The sequence below is a fragment of the Mustela putorius genome, unplaced genomic scaffold, assembly GCF_011764305.1.
Source record: "Mustela putorius furo isolate JIRA1106 unplaced genomic scaffold, ASM1176430v1.1 tig00000129_pilon_pilon_pilon, whole genome shotgun sequence".
Classification (NCBI taxonomy): Eukaryota; Metazoa; Chordata; class Mammalia; order Carnivora; family Mustelidae; genus Mustela; species Mustela putorius.
Genome location: NW_025421290.1, coordinates 7,809,610 through 7,833,737, shown reverse-complemented (window position 1 = coordinate 7,833,737; position 24,128 = coordinate 7,809,610). Strand labels below are relative to the sequence as shown.

At 36.6% G+C, this 24,128-nt stretch overlaps 1 protein-coding gene across 6 annotated transcripts in view; it reads left to right on the top strand.

Annotated features, from left to right (window-relative positions):
* The window catches only part of FERMT2 (FERM domain containing kindlin 2), a 90,292-nt gene that overhangs the window by 39,276 nt on the left and 26,888 nt on the right, over positions 1 to 24,128 (top strand). For all 6 annotated transcript variants that reach the window (XM_004738805.3, XM_004738804.3, XM_013056277.2 and 3 more), the window contains exon 4: positions 22,935 to 23,069. In XM_004738805.3, the coding sequence (XP_004738862.1) occupies positions 22,935 to 23,069 (135 nt within the window). The remainder of the gene's footprint in view (positions 1 to 22,934; positions 23,070 to 24,128) is intronic.

The following is a 24,128-nucleotide window of genomic DNA, read 5'->3' as shown; positions in this document are numbered from 1 at the left end:
AAATACTGGCAAGGATATGGAGAAAAAGGAACCCAGCCACAATGGAAACCGAATAGAAATTCCTCAGAAAATTAAAAATAGAACTACCATACAACCCAGCAATTCTACTTTTGGAATATAACTGAAGGAAATGAAACCACTGTTGTGAAGAGATATCTGCATCCCCGTGTTCATCACAGCATTATTTGCAATGGCCAAGACAAGGAAAAGTGTAAGTATTCACTGACGGATGAATGGATAAAAAAGTTGTGATACACACACACAGATATTATTCAACCATAAAAAAGAAGGAAATCCTGCTATTTGTGAAAACACTATGGACCTTGAAGGCATTATGCTAAATGAAGAAAAGTCTGAGAAAAATACTGTATAATCTTGGTTATATGTGGAACCCAAAACAAAAACAAAAAAGCTAAAAGATCATTTTTGTGGTTACCAGAGGCAGAAGATGGAGAGTGGGGGGAATTGGATGAAAGTGGTCAAAGGTACACACACTTCCGTTGTAAGATAAGTAAGTATTGGGAATGTGATGAATGTCATGAAGACTATAGTTAATGCTGGTATGGCATCTTGGAAAGTTAAGAGTTCTAGTCACAAAGATATTGTGTGTGCGCATGTGTGTGTTTACTTATATTAAAGAGTGGTTGTTACCTTACTGTGGTGGTTACTTCACAGTGTACATAAGTCAAGTTACTATGCTATATATCTTAATTGTATAAAGGTATCTCAGTATCTCAATAGAACCAGAAAGGTGTTTGGTAGAATTCACCAGTAAACCTCTGGCCCTAGTGCTTTCTGTTTTGCAAGGTTATTAATTATTGATTCAATTTCATTAATAGACAGAGGTCTCTTCAGATTATTTCTTATGTGAGTTTTGGCAGATTGGCTTTCAAGTGTTTTATTTAGTAAAAATTATATTGGCTTTCTTTTAAAATTTAACTTAAGAAAATACTTTTATGTAATGATTAAGTGAGGTTTTTAGTTATACTTCCTCTTTTTTTTTTTTGAAAGAACCACTTTTGGCTAGGCACAAGTACTTTAAGCTCTTTGATGTAACATGTGTTTAGAGGGTGTAGGCTCTACATTTGTAGAGCCTTATTAAGAAGAAATGAAAATTCTCCCAAAGTTTAACTGATAATTACATAGAGGCACTATGCTGCCATTTCATATCATCAGTACATAAACAATTTGAGTCTTGACCAATACTAATTCGTTCATACTTTTTCCTTTCTGTTCTAACAAAGTTCTCTATTTGGTAGGGATAGTAGTAGTGGATAGTAGTAGACTGTAGTAGTGGAACAGAACTCTAACTCAAATTCAGTTGTGTTTAAAAACATTTTTTTAAAAATTTGAGTAATTTCATTTTGGTAGCCTAATTTATACATAGAGATTCTAATGCAAGGGCTTGTTTTAGGAGTAATGATGATTACTTTTTCTATAATGACAAAGGTGAAAAAGAAATGAAGAATTGCTTAAAACTTCCAGCAGCATTTTCTAGTTTTAGCTGTTCCAGTGGATGTAGAGTAGTAAGTGCTGGTGACTTTAATTTGCATTATGCTAAAGACTAGTGATGTTGAGGATCTTTTTACATGATTACTCATACGTATTTTTTTGGTAAAGTATCTGTTTAAATCCTTTGCCTCCCTTTTTAAAAGAAAAAAATTATGTTGTTGTCATCTTACTGAACTGTAAGCACTTTTTAAGATATTCTGGGTATAGAAAATTTATTGGATTTATGTTTTGCAAGTACTTTATCACTGTGGTTTATTTTTTAATTTTTAAGAACATAAATTTTAATTTTGATGAAGAATGACAAGTTTATGATCTCTTTTATGATTTTTATTCATAGACATAAAAATCATTAACAAAATTTTAAATCGGGCCTAGTAATAAAAGATTAACACATCATTGTCAAGTGATGCTTATCCCCAAACAGGAAACTTTCTGTGTGCATGTGGAAAGAATGTATATTATCATTGGGTGGCGATGCTTTATAAAATGACAGGCAAAGTTGGTTGAAAAACAAAGGGATGTTACAGTCTTCATCTATAATAGTTGGTTTGTTCTTGCTCCTTTCACATCTGTCAGTTTTATCAAAGTAGTATTAGTAGGGGCACCTGGATGGCTCGTGGGTGGAGCCTCTGCCTTCAGCACAGGTCTTGATCTCAGGGTCCTGGGATCGAGCCCCACATCGGGCTCTCTGCTCAGCAGGGAGCCTGCTTTCCCCCTCTTTCTCTGCCTGCCTCTCTGCCTACTTGTGATCTCTGTCAAATAAATAAATAAAATATTTAAAAACAAAAACAAATAACAAATGGAAAAAGGTATTAGTATACGCACACATTTAAAATTGTTTTGTCTTCTTTATGAATATTCTCTGTTAACAATGAAATGACCTGTATTTCTGATAATATTCGCTTTGAAATATACCTTGTCTGTATTTAAAAGTGCTGCAGCTATCTTATGGTTTGTATTAGTATTTTTTATTATCCTGTTTCTTTTAATTTATGGCTTTAAATTAGGTTTCTTGTAAACAACGTATAGCTAGAACTTGCTTTTTCCATTTATTCTGACAATCCCTGCCCTTTTATAAACTCTTTAGGCCATTTATATTTAATGTGATTATCACTGTGGTTAGGTTTAGGTCTGCCACGTGTATTTGTTTTACTTACAGTATTTTATTTTTAAATTTCTACATGTTTTATTTTTTTGTTTTGTTTTGATGGACAGGGGTTTGTTAAAGTTATATTTATTTCTACCCATGACTTAAGTAGATTTTACTGCCTTTTTTTTTTTGCCTTTTAATATTCTAGAATTTATAGTATATGACTAACTTAACCACAACAAATGCTCAAATAGTATAGCATTACATGTACAACGTATAATCTTTCAGTAATAAGTTCTATATCCCCTTTCCTTTCCTTTTTGGTACTATCATATATTTTACTTCCACATATTGTGAAAGTCACCATATATTGTTCTTTTCCTGTGAAGCAATAATTGTCTTTTCAAAGTAGTAGAAAGTAAGGAAATTTTTTTAAAGATTTTATTTGACAGAATGTGTGCATGTGCAAGCAGAAGGGGAGGGGCAGAGAAAGAGGGAAAGAATCTCAGATTGACTCCATGCTGAGTGCAAAGCCTGACTTGAGGCTCAGTCTCATGACCTGAGCCAAAACCAAGAGTTGGATGTGTGCCCCAGAAAAGTGGTCTTTTTAATTGCTCACACATTTACCATTTTTTAATGGTCTTTGAGAATACTTTTCATTTGGTATCCTTTTTCTTCTATCTGAAAAACTTTATATAACCCAATTATAGTTCAGGTCTGCTGGTGATACTTTTCACCTTTTCTTTGTCTACAGAAGTCTTGATTTTTGTCTTTATTTTTATAAGATATTGCAGCTGGGTAAAAAATCCTAAATTTGTTCCCCTCCAGTAATTTTCACATGTCTTTCTGTTGTCTTCTTGTTCATGTAATTTCTGAGAAGTCTTTTATTATTATTTTATTTTTTCTTCTGTGTGCTTTCTCTGTTAGTCTTTCAGGAATTTATTCTTACTCAGTTTTTTTTTTGTTTTTTTTTTTGTTGTTGTTGTTGTTTTTTTTAGCAATTTAATTTTATGGTCCTGGCATAATTTTCTTTAGGTTTGTTTTATTCTAGGTTCATTGCATTTCTTAGATCTATGGGTTTATGGTTTTCATCAAACTTGGATAGTTTAATGTTTCTTTCTTTCTTTTTTTTATTTTTTTATTTTTATTTTTTTAGTAGGCATCATATCCAATTGGAGCCTGACATGGTGCTTGAAACTCACGACGCTGAGATCAAGAGTTGGATGCTTAACGGACTTAGCCACCCAGGGTGCCCCAAACGTGGATAGTTTATCAGTTCTTCAAATAATTTTTAGTGTCCGTTCCCACAACTCCCATCCTTTGTTTCCCATCCTCTAGTTTCATGTATTTTAGGGTGATTATTATTGTTTATTCCTTTTTTCCGAGTCTTCATTCTCTGTATTTTCATTTTGGATAGTGCCCATTTTTATCTTCATGTTCACTGATACCTTGCTAATCTGCTGTCAACCTCATCCAGTGTAGTTTTCATTTCATATGTATTTTCATGACCAGAAGTTTGATTTTGGCCTTAAAAAAAATCTAGAAATCGGGGCTCCTGGGTGGCTCAGTGGGTTAAGCCGCTGCCTTCGGCTCGGGTCGTGATCTCAGGGTCCTGGGATCAAGTCCCGCATCGGGCTCTCTGCTCAGCAGGGAGCCTGCTTCCCTCTCTCTCTCTTTCTCTGCCTGCCTCTCCATCTACTTGTGATTTCTCTCTGTCAAATAAAAAAAAAAAAAAAATCTTAAAAAAAATCTAGAAATCTTTCATTTTTCTCATTATGTTTATGCTTTCCTCTATTATAGAATATATTTCTGATAGCTGTTTTAATATCTTTGATTACTGATTCTATCATCATAGATAGTTACTTTATTTTTTCCCCTTAATGTTGGTAACGGGTTGTATTTTCCTGCCTCTTTTATATCTGATAATGTTTGATCAAATGCCAAAATTGTATATTTTGGTGGCTGGGTATCTTTTTGTATTCCTTTTAAGTAGTGTTGGCTTGCTTTCTTTTTTGAGAGGGGGAGTCAATAGTTAAACTACTGGGGCGCCTGGGTGGCTCAGTGAGTTAGGCCTCTTCCTTTGACTCAGGTCATGGTTTCAGGGTCCTAGGAGCGAGCCCTGCATTGGGCTCTCTGCTCAGCTGGGAGCCTGCCTCCCCCTCTCTCTCCCTGCCTCTCTTCCTACTTGTGATCTCTCTCTCTGTCAAATAAATAAATAAAATCTTTTTTTAAAAAAAGTTAAATTACTTGGAATCATTTGGGCCCTTTTGATACTTTTAACCTTATTTAGGGTAGGTCCAGAGCCACCATTAGCTCTGGACCTCTTCTGAGGATTCTTTTCAATACCCTGTGTTTCAGGAGGCCTTTCCCCCATATAAATACACAGATCAGTATTCAGACAGACTTCAGTGGGTAACAGCAGCTCTTCAGTGTTCTCTCCCTGGTTTTCCCTTTTCTTTAGTATTCTGACTCACAAATTATGTGTCTTGGCCTCCCTGAATTTCTGACTATGTGTGCCCCTTCCCTGCCCTGAATTACTGCTAAGGAGCGAGCTGGTGTACTGCAAGGACTCATCCTGGTTTTGTTTTGTGTTGTTTTGTTTTTTCTCTTCTGTCCTGTGCTCCTTGTTGTCTAATGTCTGAAAAGTGATTTTCCCCCTCCTTACTGTTTAAATAAAGCAGGAGGGTAAATAAAGTTCCTTTTACTCCCATTTTATTTGAGACCTTTCATTTTTTATTTTCTTCCAGCATTATACCTCTCTAGAAAGCCATCATTTGCTCATTGTATTTAATAACAATTTCCTCCCACAGAAATTTTAAGTATGTTCAGAACTGAGCTAATGCTATTCCTTCTGAAATCTCTGTACTTCTCCACACTGACCCTCAGAAGTCTCCACAGTAGTAAAAAACACCACTATCCCAGATAAACATACCAGAAACTTGGGCGTCATTCATCCTTAGCACCACTGTCTTTCTCACCTACTCATCTCATCTCATCACCTAGAAGTGTTATTTTGGCTCTTGGACAGATCTTAAATCTTTGCACATCTTTCTGTATCTGCCATCCCCACTACTGTAATAGACCACATCACTACCATCTCTCCCCTAGACTGTTCAGCAGCTTCTTCTATTCATCTTGTTCCTTACAATACATACTTTATAGAGTAAGCACCTAAGCACCAAGATTTTGAATTTTTTAAAAATCAGAGCAGCAGATGCAGAGTTAAAAGGGCTTATGACAGGGGCACCTGGGTGGCTTAGTTGGTTGAGCATCTAACTTCTTTGGCTCAGGTCAAGATCTCGGGATCCCAGGATCAAGCCCTGCGGTGGGGGTGGGGAGGTCCATACTCAGCAGGAGTCTGCTTGTCCCTCTCCCCTTCCTCCACCCCCACTTGTGCATGCTCTCTCTCAAATAAAATCTTTCTTTTTTGGTTGTTTTTTTTTTTTTTTAAAGGTTTTATTTATTTACCTGACAGAGAGCACAAGCAGGGGAAGCAGCAGAGGGAGAGAGAGAAGCAGGCTCCCTGCTGAACAGGATGCACAATCTGGGGCTCAATCCCCAGTCTTAGATCATGACCACAGGCAGATGCTTAACTGAGCCACCCAGGTGTCCCTCAGATAAATAAAATCTTTTAAAAAGACGGGGTGGTGCCTGAGTGGCTCAGTTGGTTAAATGCCCACCTCTTGATTTTGGCCATGATCTCAGGGTTGTGGAATCGAGCCCTGCATCGGGCTCCATGTTCAGTGGGGAATCTGCTTGAGATTCTCTCTCTCCTGCCTCTGCCCCTCTCCTCCCACCTTGCTCTCATGTACTCTCTCTATTAAATAAACAGATCTTTAAAAAGGGAGTGCAGCTTATGACATAGGGTGTGGGGGGAGTTAAATAGGTGATGGGATCAAGGAGGGCACTTGTGACGAGCACTGGGTGTTGTATGTAAGTGATGAATCTCTAAATTCTACACCTGAAACTATTACACCTCATGTTAAGTAACTGGAATTTAAAACTTGAAAAAAAGAGGGACCTAAAACATTAAAAAACCACTTTTCTGCCCTCTTTCTCCCCAGCTCTTAATCACATTAGTTCCATTTCCCACTATTTTGTTTGACTTTTATTTCCAGAATTCCAAATAATGTACTTTTATTTATTAGTTTTAGATATGTGCTCATTGCTTTTTACCCAAATGTTTCTTTTCCCTCTTCTTATAATTATTAAAATATTTGACTAAATAATTATTGTTTACATTATTTCAATAAAGTTTATCTTTTTACTTGGTGAACCAAGATTTATACTTTATCATCTCATATGCATAATTGTTTATCATTTACTTAGTTTTCAACCTATATCCAGGGCTGATTCTTCTGCATTCTCTGCAGTAATCTCCTCCCTGCCCCCTTTTTGTATTCCTAGACAGTCTGAAGCCCCTCCATCCTCCTGCTCCAGTCTGAAGTGGATGCTTTCTAGGCTAAGCTGTATAGTTGTAGCTCCAGGACAGCCCTTCATTATTGTCTAAGCAAAATATCTTCTCCTGTCTCCTATTTGATCCTTGCATTTTCCAGTATTGATTTGCTCACTTATTTTGGTGGACTAGATCCTTCATCAGCATAGTAGGAAAAAGGTGAATGAGATAGAAATTTTTGAGGTGTTACCATTTTGTCCTTTGATAGAATTGTTGGGTTGAAAATTATTTTTCCTCAAAATTGGGAAGTCATTGTTACATAGTGTTTTTGCTTCCAGCATTGCTATGAATAGTCCTGATAGTGTTGTGGTTTTTTTTTATTTTTTTTTTTAAGATTTTATTTATTTGACGAAGACATAGGGAACCAAGCAGAGGGAGTGGGGGAGGGAGAAGCAGGCCTCCCGCTGAGCAGAGAGCCTGGTGTGGGGTTCAATCCCAGGACTCTGGGATCAGGACCCAAGCCAAAGGCAGAGGCTCAATGACTGAGCCACCCAGGCGCCCCCTGATAGTGTTGTTAATTTTGTTTTCATCCTTTTGTAGGCTGCTTTTTTCCTTTGAAAATTAGTTTCAGGATCTTTTCTTTTCCCTACCATGTTGAAATTTCATGGTAATATGCCCTAATTCTTCCCTTCTGTTTTCTCTGTTCTCTCCATAACTAGTAATTAGTCAGATGTTGTGGTTGGATTGGTCCTTTTACCTGACTTAATGTATTACTCCATTGGATTTTTTTATTGTGGTTATCAAATGTAAATTTCCATCGTTCTGTATTTTTATCTGGAGGTTTGTTACCCAAGTATTGATGCATACATTTGATATTTGTGGATTTTATATAAATTCAAACCTCAACCAAAAAGAAAAAAAGAAATTGAAGAAAAAGGACCCTTCTTTCTCTCTCTCTTTAATACATAAATAAATTCTTCAAAAAGGGGGATTGGAGGGGAGTGCCTAGGTGGTTCAGCCAGTTAGGCATCTGCCTTTGGTTCAGATCATGATCCCAGGGTCCTGGGATTGAGTCTCATGGTGGACTCCCTGCTCAACAGAGAGCCTGCTTCTCCCTCTGCCCCTCCCCCTGCTCATTCTCTCTCTCCTTCTCAAATAAATAAAATCTTAAAAAAAAAAAAAAAGACCCCCTCTCCCCATTGTTAATATCCAAGATCTTTTTTTTAATTATTATTATAGTCGATACAATATTACATTAGTTTCAGGTGTACAACTTAGAGATATAACAAGTTTATACATCATGTTGTGATCACCACAAGAGTAGCTACCATATGTTACCATACATGCTATTTCATTATCATTGACTATATTTCTACACTGCCTTTTATTCCCACGACTTAGTATTCATCCACATAACTGGAAGCCTGTATCTCCTACTCCATTTCACCCGTTTTGCCCATCCCCCCCAAACCCCTCACCTCCAACAACCATCAGTTCTTTGTATTTATAGATCGGATTCTGCCTTTTGTTAATTCTTTTTTTTTTTCTTTTTAGATTCCACATATGAGTGATATTATATAGTTTTTGTCTTTCTCAGTCTCATTTCACTGAGCATAGTACCCTCTAGGTCCATCCATGTTATTGCAAATAGAAGATTTCTTCCTTTTTATGGCTGCATAACATTTGTATATGTGTGCACCCATGCACACTCCACATTTCCTATCCATTCATCTATCACTGGAAACCGATTGCTTCCATATCTTGGCTATTGTAAATAATGCTCCTAATAAACAGTGGTGCATGTATCTTTTTGAATTTATGTTTTCATTTTCTTTGGGTAAGTACCCAGTAGTGGAATTACTGGATCATATGGTAGTTCTGTTATTTTTTAAGGAAACGCCATACTGATTTCTGTAATGGGTGTACTGATTTACATTCCGACCAAAAGTACACGAGGATTCCTTGTTCTCCACAGCCTTGCTAACACTTATTTGTCTTTTTGATTTTAGCTGTTCTGACCAGATGTTAGGTGGTATCTCACTGTGATTTTGATTTTCATTTCCCTGAAATTAGTGGTATTGAGCATCTTTCCATGTGTCTTTGGCTATCTGAATTTTGGGAAAATATCTGTTAGGGTTCTCTGCCCATTTTTTAATTGGATTGTTTTTTGATGTTGAGTTGTATGAGTTCTTTATATATATTGGATATTAACCCCTTATTGGATATATCATTTGCAAATATCTTCTTCCATTCTGTAGGTGGCCTTTTGTTGATGGTTTTCTTTGCTATGCAGTTTCTTTTTATTATGGTATAGTCTTAGTTTATTTTTGCTTTTGTCTCCCTTGCCTCAGGAGACATAGAAAAATGTTGCTATGGTCACTGTTAGAGAATGCCTGTGATCTCTTCTAGAGTTTTTATGGTTTCAGGTCTTATGTTTAAGTCTTTAATCCATTTTGAGTTCATTTTTGTATACGGTGTTAGAAAGTAATCCAGTTTCATTATTTTTTTCATGTAGCTGTCCAGTTTTCCTGGCCCATTTATTGAAGGGACTGTCTTTTCCATATACATTTATTTTTGTTTATATTTTTTTGCTTCCATTGTCAAAATTAATTGACCATATAAGCATGGGTTTATTTCTGAGCTCTATTTGTTCCATTAATCAGTGCATCTATTTTTATGCCAATGCCTCTATTTTTATGCCATTTTTATGCTATCTTTATGTTTTGATTACTAGAGCTTTATAATAGTATATTTTGAACTGAGGAATTGTGATTCCTTTAGCTTTGTTTTCCTTTCTCAAGATTGCTTTGGCTATTCAGGGTCTTTTGTAGTTAAATAAAAATTTTAGTATTATTTGTCCCATTTTTGTGGAAATGATGTTGGTGTTTTGATAGAGATTGCATTGAATCCGTAGTTTGCTTTGGGTAGTATGGGCATTTTAGCAGTATAACTTCTAATCCATGAGCATGGAATATCTTTCCATTTGTTTGTGTCTTCAGTTTCTTTCATCTGTTTTATAGTACGGGTCTTTTTCCTCATAAGTTTATTCTTGGGTATTTTGTTCTTTTTGGTGCAATTATAAGCAGAGTTTTCTTAATAACTGTCCATTGTTTCTCTTTCTGTTACTTTGTTACTAGTATATAGAAATGCTACTGAATCTGGTTATTTTATATCCTGTAATTTTACTATCTGCTTCTAGTAGTTATTTGGCAAAGTCATTAGGATTTTTTATTTATAGAATCATGTCATCTGCAAATAGTGACAGTTTAACTTTTTCTTTACCAATATGGATGCCTCTTATTTGTGATTGTTGTTTCTAGTACTTGCAGTACTATGTTGAATATCTTGTTCCTGATCTTAGAAGCAAAGCTCTCAGTTTTTTACCACCGAGTATACTATTAGTTATGGGTTTTTCATAGTTGGCCTTTATTATGTTGGGGTATGTTCTGTCTACACCCACTTTTTTGAGAATCTTTCAGGAATCGGTGTTGAATTTTATCAAATGTTTTTTCTGCATCAATTGAAATGATTATGTAACTTTTATCCTTCATTTTGTTGATAAGGTGTATCATGTTGATTTGTGAATGTTGAACCATCCTTGCATCCCAGAATAAATCCCACTTGATTGTGGTGAATGATGTTTTTAATGTATTGTTGAAAGTGATTTACTAAGATTTTCTTCAGGATTTTTGCATCCATTCATCAGAGATGTTAGTTTGTAGTTTTCTTCTTTTTGTTGTATCTTTTTCTGGTTTTTGTAGCTGGATAATGCTGGTCTCATGATACATGTTTGGAACCTTTCCTTTCTCTGTTTTTTTGGAATACTTGGAGGAAAATAGGTGTGAACTCTAAATATAGAATTCACTCATGAATCCATCTGGTCCTGGACTTTGGTAAGTTTTTGATTACCTATTTAGTTATGAGTAGTCTGCTCAGATTTTCTATTCCTGATTCAGTTTTAGAAGATAATATTTTTCTAGAAATTTGCTTTTTTCTAGGTTGTTCAGTTTGTTGATATATCATTTTTCATAGTATTCTCTTGAATCCTTTATTTCCGTGAGGTCAGTTTTTACTTCTCTTTCGTTTCTGATTTCCTTTATTTGGGTCCTTTCTCTCTCTCTCTCTTTTTTTTTTTTTTTTTTTTTTGTGATGAGTCTTTCTAAGTGTTTATCAATTTTGTTTGTCTTTTCATAGAACTACCTCTTCATTTCTTTTATCTTTGTTCTGTTTTGGTTTTTTTGGTCTCTATGTCAGTTATTTCTGCTCTAACTTTTATTATTTTCCCCTTTGTATTTACCTTGGGCTTCATTCTTTTTCTAGTTCCTTTATGTATGAGATTAACTTGTTCCTTTGACCTTTTTTGTTCCTTGATGTAGGCCTATATAATACTGTATATTTCCCTCTTAGAACTTTTTTTTTTTTTTAAGATTTTATTTATTTGACAGAGAAAGACAGGGAACACAAGTAGGGGAGAACTGGTGAGGGGGAAGCGAGGAGAAGCTCCCTGATCAGCAGGGAGCCTGATGATACAACCACATGGGGCTTGATCCTAGGACACTGGAATCGTGACCTGAGTTGAAGGCAAGATGCCCAACAACTGAGCCACCCAGGTGGCCCAAGAACTGTTTTTGTTTTGTTTAATTTAAAGATTTTTTTTTAAAGATTTTTTATTTTATTTATTTATTTGACACAGAGAGATCACACAAGCAGGCAGAGAGGCAGACAGAGAGGGCGAGGAGGGGAAGCAGGCTAGGGAGCCTGATGCAGGGCTCGATCCCAGGACACTGGGATCATGACCTGAGCCCAGGCGCCCCTGTTTTGTTTTGTTTTGTTTTGCTTTGTTTAAGGTTTTTTTTTAAAAAAAAAAGTTTCTAAGTAATCTCCACACCCAGTGTGGGTCTTGAACTTAGAACCCAAGATCAAGAGTCATGTGCTTTACCAACTGAGCCAGGCATTCCTTAGAGCTGTTTCCACTGTATCTCCAAAGATCTCTTTGTTAATCTCTGGTTATTCTTTATAACATCCTATTCATCTGTCATAGATGTCATCATCTTTCTGAGAATTGTATTTAAGAAGGTTTTGTTTTTTGTTCTTCTGTTTCTTGTAGTATTGCTGGCTCCCCACGTCGTTTTTCTTTTTCATGTTAGAAACTCTGTGCGTTCATTCCATTGCTGCCATAGCAGATTTTACCATAAATTTAGCAGCTTAAAACAACACAAATTTGTTATGTCACTGTTCATGTAGTTTAAAAGTGGGCACAGTGTGGCTCAGATGGGTGTTCTAGTTAGTCTTACAGAGCTGAAAGTAAGGTGTCAGCAAGGCTGTATTCCTTCTGAAGGCTCTGAGAAAGAATTCTTCATAGTAGAATTTGATTGCATATGGCTGTAGGACCAGGGTTTCTCCTAGCTTGTCTACCAGAGGTCATTCTTAGTTTCTAGAGGCCTCCCAAATTCCTTCCTCCATCTTCAAAAACAGCAGCAGCAAGTCTAGTCCTTCCTACTCTTCACATCTGTCTAACCTCTCCTTCTGTCTCATCTTTCCTATACTGACCTCTCCTGTCTTCTGTTTGGCAGGCCTCATATGATTACATTGGACCCATGAAGAGAGTCAGGGGAGAGAGATCTACCTTAAATCACATCCTTAGTAGCTTTAATTCCATTTGCAAAGTCTTTTCACAGCAGTCCCTAGATTAGTGTATAATTGTATAATCAGGGACAGAAATTTTAAGGTGTTACCTCTGGAACTATAGCCCTGCCATAGAGTCCTTTCTCAAATGTCTGTCAGTCACTGTCTGTCTGTTCATATATTTAATAATGGGGCATTACAAATACCAATAGGAAGTCCTACATTAAATGATATTAACTTGTCATCCTTCTCTGGGGTATTTAGACATTAAGTGAGCTTTATCAAATGTCTGTATCTAAAAGATTGTTCCCTAGGCCTGTTCAGATTGTCCTCTAAGAGATCCTAAAGGGCATGCATCTAAGGGATGGGTTTAATCCAGTATGGGACAGGATTTGTTTTTGTTTTGTTTTGTTTTGTCAATTTTCAGTGCTTGGTCATGCTTGATGTTTGGCACTATGAGTCAGTGTGTTTCCCATTGGTATTTCCTTTTGCAAACACCTTGATTTTATTTTTCTCTTGTTAAGTCATTTACTACTCTCCCAATCTGGCTTCTGTCTCCCAAAATTTTTCTGCCTTTTTTTAATGTGATATTTTCTCCTATTTTTTTTTTCTTTTCTTTATTTAGTATCATTCTGGGGAGGATTGAAAATAAATGCACAAGTTCAGTGTACATGTTTAATAAGAAATTCTCTAGACAGAATTTATTTATTTTTAAAAATATTTTATTTAGGGGCGCCTGGATGGCTCAGTGGGTTAAGCCTCTGCCTTTGGCTCAGGGTCCTGGGATTGAGTCCCGCATCGGGCTCTCTGCTCAGCAGAGGGCCTGCTTCCTCCTCTCTCTCTCTCTGCCTGCCTCTCTGCCTACTTTTGCTCTCTCTCTCTGTGTCAAATAAATAAATAAAATCTTTAAAAAAATATATTTTATTTATTTGACAGAGAGGAAGTATAAAATTTAGTATGAATGAAAAACAGCACTGCATTTTGGTAAATCCATTTAAAAATAGTTGCCCAGGTGTATTTTAGTTAAGTATAAATTTTAATTATTTTTGCTCTTCACCAGGCCCACTTTTATATTTGATTCAGATTTCTAAATTCACCGTGTAATTCTTTCTTGATACAAAACACAGTAAGTAAATAAGTCCTAAATTCCTGTATGAATGAAATAATCAGTGTCTTTTGTGGAGGTGTAGGTTTACTTTACTTTTTGGTTGTAATAAAATGAAAACTTATTCACGGGCTTCATGTATAGTCAGTGGCTACCCTGTTCCAATGTAGAACTGCCTATCATTTGAGAAATAAGATGTCGTTCTTCCCCTCGCCCCACGCCCCTTACCCTTTCCTTAAGCTACTAGTTATCAATAAGAAGTTGGAATCAGAATTACCTATGAAGCTTTTTTTTTTTTTTTGAGATATAATTGACATATTAGTTTCAGGTATATAAAATAATGATTTTATATATGTATACATTATGAAATGTTCACTACAGTAAATCTAGTTAACATCCATCACTAGAGCTTTTATAAAAACAAGCTGCTGGAAGCCCTGAGTCAGAGTATATGGGGGTATGACTGAAGTATTTATTTTTAGTAGTATTTTTAACTTCACAAGCAATTCTCTTGGACACTTATGGTTAAGAACTTTTTTATATGCTTATGACTGACCCAAAAGCTAGTTACACATAGCAATATCCATTCTTGTAATAACATTAATAGCTGGTTTGTGAGCTGGACAGGAAATGACCGAGGAACAAAAATCTCAAAAGGATGAATCATGTAGTATAGTGATTCTCAAGCAGAAGGGACATGCCAGAAACATTTGGGATGGATTTTCAAATTAAACATGCTTTCTTTCCCCTCTCCCACTAAACCTGCCTATGATGAACTGTGATAGAAGCATGTCCTATATCTCAGGCGTGATTCATTATATGTCCTTTTATATTTGTTTAGATTTTTCACCCTGTACCAGTACATGCTATAGTTTGAACAGAGGAGAGATAGACTACTACCACCACCCTACCTGACACTTGATACTGAAGTAGTGATTATTCAAAAGCTTGGGATTTTATAATGCCTTTTGGATCTCCCAACCTGGTAGTAATTGGCATTTAAAGGCCAGGGTATACTGAGCATTGAAAGTTTAACTCATAAGTGATTAGGTCTCTTAGAATGTTAAATCTTGTTTATTTTTAAAGTACACTGGGAAAGGGGTGCCTGGGTAGCTGAGTGGTTAAGCCTCTGCTTTCGGCTCAGGTCATGATCTCAGGGTCCTGGGATCGACCCCGCATTGGGCTCTCTGTTCAGCAAGGAGCCTGCTTCCCCCCATCTCTCTGTCAAATAAATAAATAATTTCTTTAAAAAAAAAAAAAAAGTACACTGGGAAATAATGGCTCACTTCTACTAATTAAATATGGGTCAAAAAAATACACTTCGTTAATCTACATAAAGCAGTTAATCCTAATGAATTAAACTTCAAAAATTACATTTGAGGATAAGTTGATTAACTTCTTTTTACCTAGAATATACAAGAATGAAGAGAATCTTTGATTTAATTAGGGAACTTTAGTTAAAGAATAGGCTATACTATTTTTAACTTTAAAAAGAAATCAAGGGGTGCCTGGGTGTCTTAGTTGGTTAAGTGTCCAGCTATTGATTTTGGCTCAGGTCATGATCTCAGGGTTCTGGGATTGAGCCCTGCATTGGGCTCTGGGTTTACCGTGGAGTCTGCCTAGGATTTTCTCCTGGTCTCCCTCTGCTGCACCCCTCCCCCCGCTCGTTTTCTCTCTCTCTCTCAGATAAATATATAAATCTTTTAAAATTTTTTTTTAAAAAAAATCAGACATCCCTGGAAGCTTTTTAAGAAAGTGACCATTTAAGGAGCAAGAATTTTATTTCTAACGCGATTTCTGCTGCTTAGTACTTAAAATATACATACCTCAAATTTATTAATAATTAAAGAGCAGTTATATCACCTGTCCTCTGTTAACATGTCTCTTCAGGACAGTTTTTCTGGTAATTCCATTTTTGCATTTCAGAAAAACATTCCCCAGAAAATAGCCTGTAGAATACGGGACAAAACAAAAAACTGACTTGTACCGGAGTGTTCATAGTGGTAAAATTCAAATAACCAACAGAAAAACAGAAAAAAAAATACGGTTATTAAAAGGTTTTTTGGACTTATTTTTTAAACGTGGGCTGAGGTGTACATAAAATAGGTTTTTAAAAGAAGATTGTATTCAAGAGACAGATTCAAGAGAGGAAGAGCATGAGTAGGGGGAAGGGCAGAGGGGGAGGGAGAAGCAGACTGCTTGCTGAGTGGGGAGACAGGCACAGGGCTTCCATCCCAGGACCCTGGGATCACGACCTGAACCCAAGGAAGATGCTTAACAGACTAGCCACCCAGCTGCCCCTAAGATAATTTTTTTTTTTTTTTAAAAGAAACTCAAGTGTGGTTTGCAGTGATTGCTACCATGCACTCTGCGTGAAAATTAACTTTGACTTGAAACCTAATAAGAAAAAAAAAAAGAAGAAGAAACCCAATAGAAAAATTAGTGAAGGAAATATGAATGTCTAAAAACTTTTGAGATGTACATCACTAGTAAATAAAGAAATGTAAATTAAAGAAAATAAACATACTGTTTTTCAAGTAAGTGAAGCTTTAAAAAACACATGTGCCCAACTTGCTCCACTTTTGTCTAAAAATTATTATGACCTTTGATCTAGTAATTCCACTCCAGTGAATTCTTGAAGAAATGAAATGTGGAAAAATATGTGCATGGATGGATGTTTGTAAAATCATTATAATGGGTTCAGTATTAGAAGAATGGTTAAATTATGCTATATTTACACAGAATTTTATTTATTTTTTAAAGATTTTATTTATTTATTTGACAGAGATCACAAGTAGGCAGAGAGGCAGGCAGAGGTAGAGGGGGAAGCCGGCTCCCATGCAGGGCTCTATCCCAGAACCCTGAGACCATGACCTGAGCCAAAGGCAGAGGCTTAACCCAGTGAGCCACTGAGCCACTTAGTTGCCCCCCCAGTACATCTATTTGTACATCTATTAACATAATCCCTTATTTACATAGCCGTATTCCATTTTTCAAGAATGGGTTTTAAATGACTTAACTATTTATACTTTTGTAGTTTCTAAATTTATACCATAATCACATATTTTTTTAATTAGAGAAAAACATTAATACCTAGTACTTAATGGAGTACTTATTACATGCCAGGCCTTGTTTAGAGAACAGTACCCATATTAATCATTTAATTCTCACAACAAACTCCTGAGGTACTATTATTCTCATTTTACAGATGAGAAAACTCAGACGCTGGCATGCAGAGTAGCTTGTCCAGACTCCCAGTTACTAAGTAGTGGAGCTGTGTGATCTGAATTGCAGCTGGTTTGACTGTGTGCTTCAGCCTCAGAACGGGTCTCAGCAGCTCTACAGCAGTCTGCTCCGTCCTGCTTTCAGGTCCTCTACAAACAAAAAGTTTCCTGCGTTTGTAATACTAGATTGAATCTAGGGGAAACTGTGAGCTTCTGAAGACACAAACTGCTCCTTGTAAAACTCCCTCTGATCTAGTAATTTTCAGCCCTCAAACTTTAGTCAGACAACCATATTTATTTGTTCTGTCACTACAGAACACTACAGATTTGTCATTTTCTGGAATTTTTGAACAGAATTATATAGTGTATACGCTTTTCTTTTTCTATTTTATTTTTTTAATATGCTTTTCTAATTCCACTTAACGTAATGACTTTGTGATAAATTCACGTTATTGTATGTATCAGTTTCTATTTACTGATGACTTGTGTTCCATCATGATTAGTATTCCACTGATATGAAAATACCACATTTGGTTTATCAGTTTGGGTTATTTCTAGTTTTGGCTTCTGTGAGTAACGCTCTTTACTTAGGTGCTGTTCATTTTCTTGAGTAAATTAAGTAGAAGTACAATGGTGAAGTTGTATGTTTAACTTTATAAGAAACTGCCAAACTTTTCAAAAACTGTCTCATTTCCCATTTCCACTGGCTGGGTATGAGAGTTCCATTTCCTCCTCCACGTCCTCACCAACATCAGCTGTTATCAGTCCTACTGATGTTGGCTACTCTGAGTATGTAATACTTTCTCATAGTTTTAACTTGCATTTCCCTGATGCTTAACCCACTAAGCCAGGCGTCCCTGTTAATTTGTTTTTTAATAAAGGATAGTTTTTTTGTGGAGTGTGTTTTATGTAAAAAATCTTTGTCTACTTATACTTTCTTTTAGGTCTATGATCCATTTAGAATTATTTTTTGTATATTATGTTACATAAGAGCTAATGTGTTTTTAAAAAATCTATGAATCTCTCATTTAGCACCATTTATTGGTAAGATTTTCCTTTCCTCTTGAATTGCCATGGCACCTTTGTCCAGAATAATTGACCACCTATATTTGGGTCTGCTTCTAGGTCCTCTGTCATATATATATGTCTTACCATTTAGCTAATAATTGCACTTTTTTCTTAAGATTTTATTTATTTATTTGTCAGACAGAGATCACAAGTAGGGAGGCAGACAGAGAGAGGGGAACCAGGCTCCTTGCTGAGCAGAGAGCCCGAGGTGGGGCTCGATCCCAGGACCCTGAGATCATGACCTGAGCCACTCAGGCACCCCTAATTGCACTGTCTCGATTGCTATAGCTATATACGTGATGTCAAGTAGTCTAAGTCCTCCAACTTCAGCCGTCTTTTAAAAAATTGCTTGGACTATTCTAGGTTTGTTTTCATTCCACATGAATTTTACAATCAGCTTGTCATCTTGTATAAAAGAGCAAGCTGGAATTTTAACTTGGATTCTATTGAATCTTTAGCTCAATTTAGGGAAAAACTGACTTCTTAACAATTATTGCAATCCATGGACATGGTATGTAATTTAAATATGTTATATAGCTATTCATATAGGTCATTGTTCATTCTTTTTGTTACTTTTACTTAACATTTTTGCCTCTTACCAGATTCTCCATATGTAAATGATTAAGATAAACACAGAAACTTGTCATTTTATATAAAACAGAAGAGATTGAATCAATTAAAACTTGGGAGATTTGATAATGTTATGAAAGTACTTACATTTACTTCATGTATCATGTGTAACTTACAACATACAGGTTGAATGAGGGATACCGAATAGTCTAAAGCTTTTTTAAAAAAATTGAGGTATAAATGACATATAATAGTATAAAGTGTATAGCATAGTGAATCAATACTTAATATACATTGCAAAATGACCACCATATTCATTCTGCTTACTGTCTGTCACCATACAGAATTAATACAGTATTATTGACTATATTCCCCATGGCTGCATATCACATCCCTGTGGCTTATCTATTTTGTAACTGGGAACTTTTACTTAAAAAAAATTTTTTTGTAAGGTTTTTGTCAGACACAGAGAACGTGTGCATGCGCACAAGTAGGGGGAGCCACAGGCAGAGGGAAAAGCAAGGAAGCCCTGTGTGGAACTCCATCCCAGGTCCCTGGAATCATGACCTTAGCCAAAGGCAGAGCCACCCAGGCATGCGGAACTTGTACTACTTCTTCTTCTTCTTCTTCTTCTTCTTCTTCTTTTCTTTTTTTAAACATTTGCTGGTTTCTTTTTTTTTTAACAGATTTTTTTTTGGGGGGGGGGACAGACAGAGATTACAAGTAGGCAGAGAGGCAGGCAGAGAGAGGAGGAAGCAGGCTCCCCACTGAGCAGAGAGCCCAATGTGGGGCTTGATCCCAGGATCCTGGGATCGAGACCTGAGCCAAAGGCAGAGGCTTTAACTCACTGAGCCACCCAGGTGCCCCGGAACTTGTACTTCTTGATCCCCCTCTAACCATTGCACCTGCCTCCTCACAACTCCCTTCTCTGCTTGCGAACACCAGTTTGTTCTGTGTATCTATGCCTCATGTTTTTGTTTTTGTTTTTGTTTTTGTTTTTTTTAAACATTCCACAAATAAAATTGTGGTACTTGTCTTTCTCTGACTCATTTCACTTAGCATTATATTCTCTGGGTCCATCCATGTTGCTGCGGATGGCAAGAATTCATTCTTTTTTTGTGGCTGAATAGTGTGTGTGTGTGTGTGTGTGTGTGTGTGTGTGTGTACACACTACATCTCTTTTTTTTTTAAGATTTTATTTATTTATTGGACAGAGAAATCACAAGCAGGCAGAGAGGCAGGCAGAGAGAGGAAGCAGGCTCCCTGCTGAGCAGAGAGCCCGATGCGGGGTGGATCCCAGCACCCTGGGATCATGACCTGAGCCGAAGGCCAAGGCTTAACCCACTGAGTCACCCAGGCGCACACTCCATCTTCTTTATCCATTCATCTATCAGGGCATCCTGAGGTTGCTTCCGTATCTTGGCTATTGCAAATAATGCTTCAACAAACATATGCCTTTTTGGATTAGTGTTTTTGTTACCTTTGGATAGATGTCCAGTAATGGAACTGTTAGATCATAATCTTAGTTCTAGTTTTAAGTTTTTGAGCGATCTCCATACTGTTTTCCATAGTGGATGCACCAGTTTACATTGCTAAACAGTGCACATAATTTCCCTTTTCTGGGGAGCCTGGGTGGCTCAGTTGTTAAGTGTCTACCTTCAGCTCAGGTCGTGATCCCAGAACCCCACATCGGGCTCCCTGCTCAGCGGAAAGCCTGCTTCTCCTTCTTCCTTTGCCTTCTGCTCTGCCTAATTGTGCACTTGCTTGCTCACACTCTCTCTCTCTCTGAGGTTATTTAAACCTTTATTTAAAGGTTTAAATAAAACCTTAAAAAAAAAAGATATCCCTTTTCTCCATATTCTAACACTATTTTTTTTATAATAGTCATTCTGACAGGTGTAAGATGATAATTTCATTGTGGTTTTGATTTGCATTTCCCCGGTGATTAGTGATTTGGAACCGTCTTCATGTGTTTGTTGGCCTTCTTTGTGTCTTCTTTGGGAAAATGTCTTCAGATCCTCTAATTGGATTGTTTACTTTCCTGTTACTGAGTTCTATGAATTGTTTACTTATTTTGGATATTAACCTGTTACTGGTTATATGATTTGCACATACCTTCTATTCAGTGGGTTGCCTTTTGATTCTGTTGGTTTTCTTTGCTGTGTAGAAGCTTTTTAGTTCGATGTGGTCTTATTTGTTTATTTTGTTTCCCTTGTCATTGGAATCAGATCCAAAAAAAAATTTTTTTGTCTAAAACTGATGTCAAAGAACTTACCACATGTTTTCTTCTAGGGGTTTTATGCTTTCAGGTCTTAGATTCAAGTCTTTAATTCATTTTGAGTCAGTTTGTATATGATCCAGATTCATTCTTTTGAATACATCTCTCCAGTTTTCTCAGCATCATTTACTGAGGAGACCATCCTTTTCCCATTGTATATTTTTAGCTCCTTTGTCATAAATTGACCACATAGGTATATGTGAACTCTCAGGCTCTTTATTCTCTTCCATTGATTTGTATGTGTTTTTTTGCAAATACTGTACAGTTTTGATTACTACAGCTTTGTAGTTTAGTTTAAAATCAAGCGGTGTATACCTTCAACTTTGTTCTTTATCAGGATTGTTTTGGCTGCTCAGGGTCTTCTTTGGTTCCATACAAATTTTAGAATTATTTGTTCTAGTTCTGTGAAAAATATCATTAGAATTATTAGAATTTCTTCTTTTTTTTTAAAAAAGATTATTTATTTATTTACTTATTTGACAGAGAGAGAGAGATCACAAGTAGGCAGAGAGGCAGGCAGAGAGAGGAGGAAGCAGGCTCCCTGCTGAGCAGAGAGCCCGATGCGGGACTCAATCCCAGGACCCTGAGATCATGACCTGAGCCGAAGGCAGCGGCTTAACCCACTGAGCCACCCAGGTGCCCGAATTATTAGAATTTCAATAGGGATTGCATTAAATTTGTAGATTGCTTTGGGTAATACGGTCATTTTATTAATATTTGTTCTTTCAAACCGGAAACACAGAATATCTTTCATTTATTTTTGTCTTTTTTTTTTCATCAACTCCATATAGTGTTCAGTGTACAGTACAGGTCTTTTACTTCCTCGGTTAAATTTATTCTTAGAAGGGTGCCTTGGTAGCTCAGTAGAACATCTGACTCTTGGTTTTGGCTTAGGTCATGATCTCAGGGTCTTGAGATCCAGCCCCACAATGGGCTCTGTGCTCATCGCAGAGTCTGCTTGTCCTTCTTCCTCCCCCCTCTGCCCTTCCCCATGCTCATGCTCCCACACATGTATACGCGCGCGCTCTCTCTTGCTCTCTCTCTCTTATAAATAAATAAGTCTTTTTAAAACAGTTTAAAAAAAACAGGGGCCCTTGGGTGGCTCAGTCGTTAAGCATCTACCTTTGGCTCAGGTCATGATTCTGGGGTCCTGGGATCGAGCCCTGCATCAGGCTCCCTGCTTGGTGGAGAGCCTGCTTCTCCCTTTCCCACTCCCCCTGCTTGTGTTCCCTCTTTGGCCGTCTCTCCCTGTCAAATAAATTTGAAAAATCTTAAATAAAAAAGTTTAAAAAAATGTATTCCTGGGTATTTTACTTTTTTGATGTAGCTGTAAATGGGGTTGGTTTTCTCAACTTCTGTTTTGCATAGTTTATTATGTATAAAAACATAACAGGTGGGTTTTTTTTTTAAGATTTTATTTTTTTGAGAGAGAGCGAGAGAGAACATGAGTGGGGGATAGGGATATCATGACCTGAGCCGAAGGCAGATGCTTAACTGACTGAGCCACCCACATGCCCCAAAAAGAACACAACAGGTTTTGTATAGTGATTTGTTTTTACCTTCCAACTTCACTGAGTTTTACTGGTTTATTAGTTCCAGTGGTATTTGAAGGGAGTAGTTAAGTTTCTATATATCGTATCATGTCATCTGCAAATAGTGACGGTTTTACTTCTTCCTTTCTAATTGGTATGTTTTTATTTCTTTTTCTTGCTTAGTTGCTGTGGCTAAGATATAAATCTTAACTTTTTTATGGTTTTAGTTAAACAAATATATAAATGAGTTCTAATATTTTCTCTCTGTACCCTAGCAGATTGTTCTCTCTCTACTTCAAGGCTACTACATTCATTAGATGGTATTGAATACTTCGGGAGATTATTTGTAGAAGTGCCATACTTCATTCTTTTGCATGGCATTAACGTCTGGCAAAACAAACACATACACATACATATATAGAAGAAAACTATGAATTCTTGCATTGGAATGGATTAATAGATGAATTTTCCAGACGTTAAGTGCTTAAATTTTCCATTATGCTACTAAAATAATCTTTCTTCTTATTTTAACAGATATCAGACACCCTGAAGAACTTTCTCTCTTGAAAAAACCCAGAGATCCAACTAAGAAAAAAAAGAAAAAGCTAGATGACCAGTCTGAAGATGAGGCCCTTGAATTAGAGGGGCCTCTTATTACTCCTGGATCAGGTAAGACTTTGCAGAGGCATAGTGTCCTAACCGTGGATGTGTCTCTGTGTTTGTGTTTTTTTGACAAATGGTATACATAGGTCCAGAGAGTGATCAACTTTAAAAAACTCTCTTTCAGCACTTTTTCCCCTCAGTCATCATGAAATCACCACTATGGTCTGTCATGTACAAAGCATTGTGTCAGGTGTTAATAGCTGCATCAGTAAAAAAGGAAGGCTGGTTCTCTGCTCAGGAAGAGTCAGAAGGGGGCAATCAATACTTTAACTGGGCTCCGTTTTTTGCATTGCAAAAATTGGGCAGTTTTCTTAGTATTTAGTTCCTTTTTTCTGTATTCTGTGAAAACCACAATTACTTAGTTAAGACATGATTACTTCTGTGGGTTACTTAAAATCTCTGCTTTGTGTATACTGGTCCCTTTTCACCTTTTTCCTTCAAGGTTTTGCCCCTTAAAGAAGCTTCCTCACATTTCCTTCCAATACCTCCCCAACCTGAATTGGGTATCCTTCTATCTTAAGTCACCAGACTTCTCTGTGTTACATTATATTGCATGTTCTTACCTAATAAATTGTGCGGTCCTGGCGTGATGAAACTATCTCTTACATTTTTGTTAACCAGAACCTGACTTAGCATGTGGCATCCAGCAGGAGCATAGGCAGTGTCTTTTGGGTAGCTAGATGATTAATTAGATGACATGGTTATTTTGTCCTGGGCATACACAGGGACTGGACGTTACAGTTTCCATGTGTCTCAGCCACACATTTATAAATCCATTTCTTAGGAAATAGGTTCCTCAGTCAGTAAGTAAACTAATTTAACTAATTCAGTTTGTTCTTGGTTTTTTACATTCTGGGGTAATGATGATAATGGAAACAGTTTAGAGCTTACTGTATACCCATTTTACACATTATACTCATGGAAATTCACTTTAGCATATTTTACTTGTGGAAATCACTTAATTCTCACTACAGCCCATTGCAGATTATGTTATTATACTCCTTTTAAGGTTGAAATGGCACAGTAAGGTTAGGAACATCTAACAGCTCATACCTTGTAACTTTT